Below are 11,648 nucleotides of genomic sequence, written 5' to 3'. Positions count from 1 at the left end.
TTTGCTTCGGAAGACCTCTATCAGAGCGTGTTTAAGTCATCTGGAGGGGAGAACTATATCTATCCTGTAGTGGCTCTTTGGATTTTGGGCTGTTGAAGAGTCCAGTAGCTGGCTTGCTGTAGGACTTGGGGGAGTTTCCCAAGCCATAGGGGTTCTGCTGATTCTGGGTGCGTATTCCAGTCTTCTCTGCGGGTGGACAACCATGAATCAGTTTGATGATCTCCTAGGCAGACATTGAGACTGCCTGGGACAGGGCAGATGCTTAATATTTATTACATGTTTAGTTGAATAGATGAGAGTTTCACTGTGTCAGTTACAGCTCTGTGCTACATAGAACAGAAACCAAGTCTAGTCATATTAAGCAAATAGAGAAAATCCTGGAAGGATATCAGGAGTTTACGGAATTAAGGCTGGTGATGCAAGCACAGAAAGTCGCAGAATCAAGGTAATTCTGGAGACTTGGCACAGAACCCACAGGAAATTCATGGGTTGCAAACAATCTGGCCCTAGCACCACCAGTGGCCCAATGATGTCTCCAACCTCCAGCATCTGTTCTGACTCAAGATTCAAAATCCTGTGAGTTTTAGAGTCTGAGTGGCTGAGTTGAAATAATTTGTCCAGAGGTAGTAAAAGAAGGATATGAGCTCTTCAGCTATAATGGGAGGCTGCAATAGAAAGCACACACTAAGAATTGCTCTCCAGGGGCTGGCCCCGTGGCCGAGTGGTTAAGTTCGCGCGCTCCGCTGCAGGCGGCCCAGTGTTTCGTTGGTTCGAATCCTGGGCGCGGACATGGCACTGCTCATCAGACCACGCTGAGGCAGCGTCCCACATGCCACAACTAGAAGAACCCACAACAAAGAATATACAACTATGTACCGGGGGGCTTTGGGGAGAAAAAGGGAAAAAAATAAAATCTTTAAAAAAAAAAAAAGAATTGCTCTCCAATCAAGGCCTCACACAATGGGGAATTTGCCCAAAAGGAAGATAGTGGTACCAACAGGAAGGGGGCAAATTACATATTGTGTTGTGAACTAGGACAGATGTCATCCACACTGAAACTCAAATGAGAGAGGGAGTGGAGCTGGAGATGGTCACTGATCAAGGTTGAAAGAGAAGGGTGTAGTTTCACAGGAAATGGAAGAATGTCACCTTCACAGATCCTGGGTGGCTGGCCAGGCACAGGAGGAGAATCCTGGGGAGGGGGGAACAGAACCTGGATGGTGGGGAGCAGAGAATAGGTGTTTCATGTAGTTCATAGGCTAACACAGCTCAATAAATATTTGTTAAATTGATGACAAAATGGAAACCTAAATCATGCTATTTAGATGTAAGAGGCTGAAGTTCCTCTGGCTGGCTGAAGCGGGGAAAGTGTCCCCACAGAGGGTGACATCCTTAGAGCCAGCCTGGCTAGTCACCCCTGCTCCTGAGACTTTTCCCATTCACTCCCAGCAGGTGACCTCTGGCCTTCCCCTGTCTGAATCAGAAGAATGGGGAGAACCTGTATCCAAAATCTCCATGGAGTTAGCCTTGGGCTTTCCCAGATTTAGCCAGACTGGGGTGACTTGGCCTTCATAGTCCAAGGCAATGTGCCTTTCTCCCTGGGTTTTCAGGTGAGGAATCAACTCTCCATTTCTGCCAATTATTTGCCTCCTTTTCCAGAAGAATCTCTCCTCTTCCTCTCCCCCCATGCAGAGCAGTATGGCCAAGAGCTTGGCTTCTGGGTGTCCTATAAATCTGGGTTTGAATCTCAGGTCTTCTCCTTATTTGCTGGCTGTACGACCTTGTCAAATATTACTCAGGCCCGCTTCTTCATCCATGAAAGGAAGAAAATTATGCCTGTCTTGCAGGGGCATTTCATGAAAATGTACGCAAAGTGCCAAGCACATAAGAACCTGCAGGGCAGGGGGTCCAAGAGGTGGACCCATTAAAAAGTTCAAGATACTCTTCTCCCACCCCAGGCTTTTTACATAAACACTAGTTATTGTCTTGTAATCAAAAAGATTCTGTTAGCCTGAAGGCAGCCTCAAGGGTAAGACATATTATCTAGTGGATACAAATAGCAATTTTTGAGAGATGTATTATTTTGTAATTGAGCAGAAATAATTTCTCAGGTACTATCAGAGGTTAAATGAAATTTTGCTTAAAATCTTCCAATTCCTATTTAGCCTAAGGAAATACCTGGCTGAGTATACAAAGATGTTATATGGAAGGATGGTTACTGCAGTGTTGTTTATAAAAGTAAAACTTAGAATCAACTTAAATTATAACTCTAGAGGATTCTAAGGTTAAATAAATTACAGTAATTTTTTACAGTAGAACTCTGTCTAGCCTTTAAGAAGATTCTGTAGAAATATTTTTAATCACCAAGAAAGGTGTTCTTGCTGTATTTTAAATAAATTTAAAACAGCATTATAGTGTGATTTCATTTTTATTATATTTATGTATGATATTTGAAGTGATATTTATATACAAAATATTAACGTGCTTATCTTTGGGTGTGGGAGTATTGACAGCTTTTATTTTTAGGCATAACTATTTTCTAATTTTCCCACAATGAACATGTATTATATAAATATAAAATAGGGGAAAATGATCATCTGATCCTTTTTGCCCTGATTTTAGACTCTTCAAGCACCCTTTTGATTTTTCAGATTTGGTTACTCAAGGTCATCTCCTAAGAAGATATAGGGACAAAGTTAAATCCAGCTGAACAACTTAAAATGGATATTAAAGGCAGTCTTGAATTTTTTTTCCCCATAAGAAAGTGGTATGAATGAAGGGGAAACAGATGCCCCTACTCTGTTTCAGTTTTCTTCGTGTTTTAGTAACCGCAGAGAGCACCATGGCCTCCCCTCAGTGACGGCTTTGTAAAGCCCTGTGCCCTTTTCTTTGCTTCTCCTCACTGCAGAGTGAGATACTCAAGACACCAGGCCAGAGCAATTGTCCTGACGGCTCCAGGACCTACTTTCCTGGGTATCTCAAAACTGGGAAAGGGCACAGGATGATGGATACAAATCTGTCCCTGGAAAGAGATCTATCCTTTCTGTGATAAATTAATGAAATAGTCTTCTGATTTAAAAATGTATCTCCTGAGATTTGCCTAGCATGAATAATCCCTCACAAATGGATAAAACACCTTTAAACATTTATTGAGTAAATGTCCTAGGTTTGGTAAGAGAAAATAATAAGAACATAGGGTTCTTGCCTTAAAGGAGTCCAAAGTCTAGTTGGGGCAACAGGCATATAAATAAATAATTGTAAAATAATAGGAGAAAGGTCATAACCAATTTATGAATAAAGTGATATTAGCGGTTGGACCTGATAAGTTAAGGTTTTAGAGATGAAGGGGAAATTCCCACCAGGCCAGAGAAAGCATTCCAGGAGGAGGAGGAAATTGTGTCACAGCTTGAAATAAGCTAAGTATTTGGGCAGAAAGATCAGTTTCTCTCCTTGAAAAACTGATGACCACACTTTGTATAGAAGGTACCTCCAGGTACCACAGTCTGGTACACCCAGGGAGCGTTTCCCATCAGGTTACCATAATGAATGCTCGTCAAGGAACTAGGTTCCGATAATTCAACGAGACGCCTGTAGAAAATTACCAGACATCTTCAGGGCTTCTTGAAATACTCAGAACTACTTCAGCCAAGCGCTTCACTTCTCTCAAACACTTGCAAGTGTTACTTTTTGCTGATTGTGTTACTCAACCTGATAAAAGTTAATAATTTATGCCGTTCTGATCTTTCTGGGGGTAAAAAATGGAACTAATAATGGCAGGCAAAACAAGAGGCCAAGAGAGAGGTCAGACCGCGGCCTCCGATTTCTTCTAAGCTCCAAATTTCCTTCACGTGATCACCAACCTGAATGGTTCCAATACCTACTCTGGTCTTCACTTTCCCCTTGGCTCTCTCTCTCTTCTCCCCCTCCATCAGTTCGCCCGAATTTCTGGGTCTCCCGGATAGTAGCTGATCAGTGCCTTTGCAGACCCGCCTTTCCCCGGAAACCCCAGCTCCAAGCCCAGCCGTAGCCTGGGAGCCCTCTCGGTGGGCGCTGCCGCGTGCAGGGCGGGGCGGGGCGGGGCGGGGCAGAGGGGCGGGGCCTGGCGGGGCAGCCGCGGATGGAGGGGCGGGGCGGGCCGGGCGCGGCGGCGCAGGCGCACTGAGTCCGCTGCGCCGAACTGCAGCCATGGAGCAGGCACCTCCGGACCCCGAGCGGCGGTTACAGCCGGCGCCCCTGGAGCCGCTGGGTCACCCCGACGCTGGGCTGGAGGCTGTGGTCGGTGAGGAAGTGGAGGGGGCCCGGGACGAGGGCTCCGGGGACGGCACGGTGAGGAGAAGGGTCGGCGGGGGCCGCGGGGCCTGTGTCGGGGCCTAGCGGGCGGGCTGGGCTGGTCTGGCGGGGGCCAGCGATTCGGCCAGGGGCGCCCCGCGGTGACGAGGAAGGGCCGGGGCCACAGGTGCAGCGAGGGGGAGGCTCAGTGGAAGGAGGGGTGCTGGGTAGGGGCGAGCGCGGGCGCCGCGGGACCAAGGGGAAGGGTGGAGAGGGCGGCGGCCGGGGAGGGAGGGCATCTGTGGGTGCGCGTCCGCGGGCGTGGAGGTGGGGGCCCTGGACAGGCCACGCTGGAGCAGGTGCAGTGTTCAGAGGTCGGGGAACCCGGAGGTTTGACCTGAAGAGGAGCGCTGATGTCTCTGGCAGTCTGGGAGGGGGTTGTGCAGGGGAGATGGCTTAACCGGGACACCATGGCGGGTGGACAGCGGTGTTTGAAAAGGAGGAGAATGGGGGACTTGAGGAACAAGCCTGGGGCAGTAAGGATGGTTGGCCTGGTACCACCGTCAGGAAATTGAAGAAAGTGTCTGATTTAAGAAGAGGTACAAGTGAAAAAAACATTTTAAAACTGTTTATTTGGCTGTAATTTCTTCATTTGGGGGTCAGTGCCGCAGTTCCCATTGGAGACTTGTCATCAGGATCCCCTGGACCTGCCTTGTGAAGCCCCTGGTAATTAGTGATTTTCATTTGCTGGAGGAAAGGAGAAAATGCATCATTTTATGTTTGTAATTGATTTCATTCCCAAGTGTGTAGACCAGGTTAAATTGAAGCGTTTCAGAAACTAGCGCTCCACATCATACCGCGCTACCCAGTGTGCATTGCTCATCCCTTTTGCTTCCTTTTTTTCTGGAACAGGTGTTACTGTTAATATAAAACTACCTATCCTTATGATAGACGGATAAAGAGTAGTTAGAGTTGTTTGCTGGATGCGATTAGAAAGACTCAACTTTACGTTCAGAGACCTGATAACCAGGAACTTCAACACAGGAGTTGAAGGTTTTGCCTTCTTAGGGAAATGTCAAGGTATATATATATATAGGGTAGTAGTAAAACACAAAATTCGACCGAGTAAATTTTAAAGATCTTACTGGCTTTATTCAATGATTCATGAATTGGGCAGCTTCTCACCCAGCAGATAGAAAGGAGCTGTACAAAGTGGAAGGCTTTCATAGGCAGATCGGAGCGGGACAAGGAAGTTATACTAGCAAAAGAGTGAATTGGTTATGTCAAGATCCCCTTCCTTTAGGGGACGATAGGAGTCCATCAGGCAGATTACATCGCTGGTGCTGACCAGGTGGTTCCGGTTGACTGTTTAAGATTCCATTCCTGGGAGAGGCTGAAACTGTAATTAAGGTAGATATTAAGTCTCGGCTTGGTGACATGGGGCTTAGCATAGGTGACTCCATTTTGTGCCTGTTGTCTCTTTTTTTAACATTAGCATGAAGATTTTTGGGGGTGAATTTTAAGTTTTTCATTTAATTTTTTCCTAACTTTTAGTATTATTTGTGGAGAGGTCAGGATGTCCTGTTAAATGTGAGAGAGGTGTGTGTATTCTTTAGTGCATAAAATTTGGCTCTTATATGATTTGCTTTTTATGCAGGTTCCCGTTTGTGACTTAGTTTTTCTGTTTTCTTTTTAAAAATAAAAACTTTTATTGTGAACTGTATCATTAATGGAGAGAAGCTTCCCACAAAATAATTGTCAATTCCTTTGAAGCCGTGATATGCTCTCCTGGGGTGTAGCTCACTCCCTCCACCACGGAGATAACCTGTATTCTGAATTCTGTACTAACAATTCACTTGCTTTTCTTTATAATCTTACCATATGTGTCCCTAAAGAATATATTGTTTAATTTTACTTGATTTTGAAATTTACCTAATTTTATTATGACTTCCTTTCTTTCTCAATATTATGTTTTTGGGATTCACCCAAAATGTGCTTTGTTCATTTATATTCATGGCTCTATAGTATGCCATTTTATACATAATCTCTAGTTGATTTCTCTTCTTTTTACAGACATTGGAGTTGTTACGATTCTTGCTATTTCTAAAAAATTACTACAACCATGAACTTCTTCCTGTATATCTCCTGGTGCAAGTGTCTAAGAGTCTAATATAAACTTAGGAGTGGAATTGCTGGTTTGGAGGGTAGTCGCATGTTCCACCCCAGTAGGTAGTGCCAAATTGTTTTCCCAAGTGATTTATACTCCCATCAGCACTGCCTCATGCTTTCTATCCTTATAAACACTTAATATTTTCAGACTTTAAAATATTTGCCAGTCTTGTGGATATGTATTAAAGCAATTTTAGGTTGTTTCAAAAGTTAAGAATCATATCTTTTGTTGGCTACCTCATGAGTTTAATTATGATTATGGTGATAAAAATTCTGGTAATTTTTTTGTGAAAGCTTTTAGGTAGTTAACTAATATGAAGTTGAAACTATAGTATGAAATCCATTTATGTTAATTTAAAAGTGATTATAACTATCTCATTAAGTTTAAGATAGTTGAAAACCCAAAGATGCTATCATACAGTAAAAGTTGTAGTTATATAATATTACCCGACTTCTTAGGAAAACGTTTGTAAATATGTGTTATAAGAGACCGTCTGTTAGTGACCAAACTTAGGGGGTTTTGCAAAACATCTCCCTAATTTAGTAATTCATAGAGACAGAAGCCATTTGGACAAATGTTTCAGAATCACCGGTTTAAACACACACACACACATTCACATATACTCTGTACATTGTCCTCTGTCCCCCCAAGAAAACTCCCCAAGCCCGTCCTTAGAGGGTCATCTACTTCTTTTCCCTTATCCTGTCCACTCCCCCACTCCAGTCTACCCAGTTGAGAGGTATTGCAGTGATTATAGCCACAATTAACAAGTTGCTACTGTTACTGATAGGAATGTGGTCTGGGCGGAAAGGTAAGTTGGATTTGTTGTTTGTGTGCTATGTACAGTAAGGCTCTGCTTGTCATTTAATTTTCCAGATTACCCCCAAAAGACAGATAAAGATGAGGAAGCAGAGACTGAGAGAGAAGTGATTTGGTGAAGGTCACAGCTAGTCAGTGGCGTGGCTGAGATTTGAGCCCAGGCCTGCCTGGCTTTCAAATCAGTGCTTTGTCCATTAAACCAGGCAGCTTTATTCCAAAAAAAGTTAAAAATAGTCTTGTAGGGGCTGGCCTGGTGGCGCAGCGGTTAAGTTCGCACATTCCACTTCTTGGTGGCCCGGGTTTCGCCAGTTCGGATCCCGGGTGCGGACATGGCAGCGCTTGGCAAAAAGCCATGCTGTGGTAGGCGTCCCAAATATAAAGCAGAGGAAGATGGGCATGGATGTTAGCTCAGAGCCAGTCTTCCTCAGCAAAACAAGGAGGATTGGCAGTAGTTAGCTCAGGGCTAATCTTCCTCAAAAAGAAAAAAAATGGTCTTGTAAATTGCTCCAATACGGTTTTTAAATTTTTTATTTAAGATTGTTGTAATTTTAAGAAGAAAAAAATGTAAAACGTGTTGATTTATCAAGCAGTTTTCACCACAAAAATATCTGTGCAGATAGTGTGCAGAGATGGCAAAAGGTCCCGTCATCAGCCTTATCTTTGACTCTGCGGACTGTGAGTGGAGAGCAATTTGTGCCCATTGCCCTACACCTCGGGGTGGTGGAAACCAGCACTGCCCAGGAGTCGCAGGTCTCTTCTGGTTTGAAACATCGCTAATCAAGATTCTTTAACTTAAATAAATAAAATATAATTAAAAAAATTCTTTAAATTCTGCTGTAAGCTCTTATTCTGTAATCTCTTGCTTTTCTATGAGTCTTCAATCCTCTTCCTTCCAATTATCTAGTTAGAAGTCTCCTTTCTTTTCCTTTTGTATTTTTTCCTTGTAAGGCGGAGTGCATTCTTTTTCGTCTAAGTGTTGTCAGTTCTATTTAAAGTAATTTAGAAAATGGAAAAATGAGAGAGGAATCCAGTCTCCACGAGAGTAGTAATTAGTCCTGGCAGAAGCGGGAGGAAATAGCAAGGGCATGGAGGTAAGAAAGAATACTTCTTTTTTTAAGCTGGAAGATTCCATCGCGTTGGCAGTTAAGAGTATTTGCCCAGAGAAGACCCATTGCCTGAGGGGTTCATGAGCGATTTTTTAGGGAGAGCGCTCTAGGCCTGGGAGTGCAGGTGGGGGCACGGAGTGCTGGAGCAGCTGCTGCTGAAGACGCCTGTACACAGTCTGCTCCTTCACTGATTGCTGCAGATTGCTGAGGGGAGTAGGCGAGAACTGTGAGTGGGGTTTGAGGCATTTGTGGGTGAGGATAACATAAAAAAGGAAAAGAAAATGCTTCAGCATAGTTAGAGAAGTTATCAGTTTAGCACCCATTGATTAAATCATACTTAAGAGTGTTTGCCTTATTTTCTGCCTTAGCAGCTTTCAGATTTTTTTGAAGGTGACTCATGGTACCAAATACATTTTTACATCATAATCAGCATACATATACTTTTATACATACGTGTTGTTTCAGGAAGCAGTACTTTAACCTTTACTTCATGCAGTGCCCTCTGATATTTTTCTTTTCTTCATCATCAAAAAGAAACATTGGTCACAACCCGCCAGGTTAATTTCATGAACCATGAATGTGTTGTGACTCAGTTTGGAAAACTGTTCAAACTTACGTATTGTTCTGCTTATTTATACTGAGGAAGATTAACCCTGAGCTAACATCTGTGCCAGTCTTCCTCTGTTTTTTGTATGTGGGTCACTGCCACAGCGTGGCTGCCAACAAGTGGCATAGGTCCGCACCTGCAAACTGAACCGGAGCCACTGAAGTAGAGTGCACCGAACGAAACCACTAGGCCATGGAGCCAGCCCCATATTGTTTTATTTTAAATAAAAATTAATGTTTTCTGAATAGCTGTGCTATTTTCTTAAATATATGTTTTAATAGATAAAAAGCACAAGAACACAGGTCATGTATTGTGACCTATTTTTCTTAGTTATCTAAGAAATACAGCTGAAGTCAACTTCACTGTTAGGCTTAAGTAGACATATTATTATTTTTTTACGTAATACAAGCTGCCTTTGACCATTGTAGACATATCCCCTAAGAGAGGTAGAGTCAGTGGATGGTTCTTTTTTGAAAGATTGGCACCTGAGCTAACAACTGTTGCCAATTTTTTTTTTCCCTGCTTTTTTCTCCCCAAATCCTCCCAGTGCATAGTTGTATATTTTAGTTGTGGGTCCTTCTAGTTGTGGCATGGGGGACACCACCTCACTGTGGCCTGACAGACGGTGCCATGTCCACGCCCAGGATCTGAACCAGCAAAACCCTGGGCCGCCAAAGCGGAGCACGTGAACTTAACCACTCGGCCACGGGGCTGGCCCCTGGATGGTTCTTAAACTCCATATCTCTGACCTATTTCAGTAGCATCACACCTAGAAAAAAACATTGGAAGTACACTAATATATCAACAATGGTTAGTGCTGGGTTGTGGGATATAGGTGATTTATATTTACTTAATTTTTCCATTTTTGTACACTAAGCATGTATTAATTTTTATGATCATGTAGGATTTTTATGATTAAAGAAAAATTTTAACCTACAAGTGATAGCTGATAGCTAGTACTTGCTACATGGTAGGCAACTTTTAAAACTCTTTACATGCATTAACTCATTAAATGTTCCCAAGAACATTATGAATTAGGTATTCTTATCCCCATTTTACAGATGAAGAAACTGAGGCAGAGAGGGCAAATAATTTGCCCAGAGTTACACAGCTTGTTTATGGCAGAGATGGGATTCAGATTCTGGCAAGCTGGCTACTAATCTGAGGGAGAATTGATCTTGTAGTTACAAACTTCTGTTTTTTCCTGACCACCTGCTTGGGCTGATGCTGTAGCGGTTTCCTTTGATTTGAGTGTACCTTACTTGTGTTTGAGTTTGTCCATTGTATAATTTTTATGCCTTGTGTTAAGTCTGTCTTTGTTTGCTATAGGGAATTTAAAACATTTGCATTTATTACTTTAACTGGCTTTATTTTTGCTTTTTTTGTCTTGTTGCAGTCTTTTATTTTTCCTTTTTTTGTCCCCAAGGCCCCCTGGTACATAGTTCTGTATTTTTAGTTGTGGGTCCTTCCAATTGTGGCATGTGGGACACCGCCTCAGCATGGCTTGATGAGTGGTGCCATGTCCACGCCCAGGATTCCAACCGATGAAACCTGGGCCACCAAAGCAGAGCGCGAGAACTGAACCACTTGGCCACAGGGCTGGCCCCAAACTGGCTTTATTTTTAGTTGATTTTATTCTGTCCTATTTCATACTTTCTTATTTTGGTTTCTGATTTTGAGTTTTCCTTTGTGGATAATTTCTTTGGTTTTATCCTCTGTAATGATTTGGAAGGTATGTATCTTTGTTTTTTTCTTCTCCAAAACAACTGAGACAAAAATTATTTATGTAAACGTAATGACCATTTTAAAAAACTTTTGAAATAATCCCATTTATAGAAATGATCTCAAATTTCTAAGCAAATACAGTACAAAGAACCTTTTTGCCCTGAACTGTTTGAGAGTAAGCTGCCATCATGATATTCCCTGATCTCATCCCCAAAACTTTGTATTTCAAGGGCAAACGAGGACATTCTCCTATATAACCACAATGCTGCCATCAAAATCAGGAAAATAGCATTGATAAATTACTGCTATGTAGTTCTCAGACTTCGTTTAAGTCTTGCCCGTTGTACCAATAGTGTTCTTAGAGCACAGTGATCCTGTCCTGACTCCTGTATTGCGTTTAGTTGTGGTCTCTTTAGTCTTCTCCAGTCTGGAAGAGTCTCAGTCTTTACTTTTTTTTTTTTTTTGAGGAAGATTAGCCCTGAGCTAGCATCTGCCGGTCCTCCTCTTTTTGCTGAGGAAGACTGGCCCTGAGCCAACGTCTGTGCCTATCTTCCTCTCTTTTATGTGGGATGCCTGCCACCGCATGGCTTGACAAGCAGTGCATAGGTCCACACCCGGGATCTGAACCAACGAACCCTGGGCTGCCAAAGCGGACTGTGCACACTTAACTGCTGCACCACCGGGCTGGCCCCCTCAGTCTTTACTTTTGTGACTTTTGTGACTTAATTACTTTGTAATTAAGTAATAGTTTGTGGGGAGGTACTTGGACATACTTTGAAAGTATGAAAATATCTTGTTCCTCATCAAGCTTTCTATTTGTCTGTTTCAGTATGGACTCACGAATTTTTGTTTTTTAACAACTTTATTAAGGTATAATTTATATACCATAAAATTCATTCATTGTTAAGTATATAATTCAATAACTTTTTTTTATTAAGGTTATGAAAGTTAA

General features: G+C 42.7%; 1 protein-coding gene across 1 annotated transcript in view; it reads left to right on the top strand.

Annotated features, from left to right (window-relative positions):
- The first annotated feature begins 4,125 nt into the window (after nucleotides 1–4,125).
- The window catches only part of SNX4 (sorting nexin 4), a 68,870-nt gene continuing 61,347 nt past the window's right edge, over nucleotides 4,126–11,648 (top strand). The window contains exon 1 of the mRNA XM_044771415.2: nucleotides 4,126–4,326. Within this exon, the coding sequence (XP_044627350.1) occupies nucleotides 4,186–4,326 (141 nt within the window). The 5' untranslated portion in view covers nucleotides 4,126–4,185. The remainder of the gene's footprint in view (nucleotides 4,327–11,648) is intronic.

Source organism: Equus asinus, chromosome 5, assembly GCF_041296235.1.
Source record: "Equus asinus isolate D_3611 breed Donkey chromosome 5, EquAss-T2T_v2, whole genome shotgun sequence".
Lineage (NCBI taxonomy): Eukaryota > Metazoa > Chordata > Mammalia > Perissodactyla > Equidae > Equus > Equus asinus.
The sequence above is the reverse complement of the archived record's forward strand: the minus strand, read 5'-3'. Positions and strand labels throughout refer to the sequence as shown.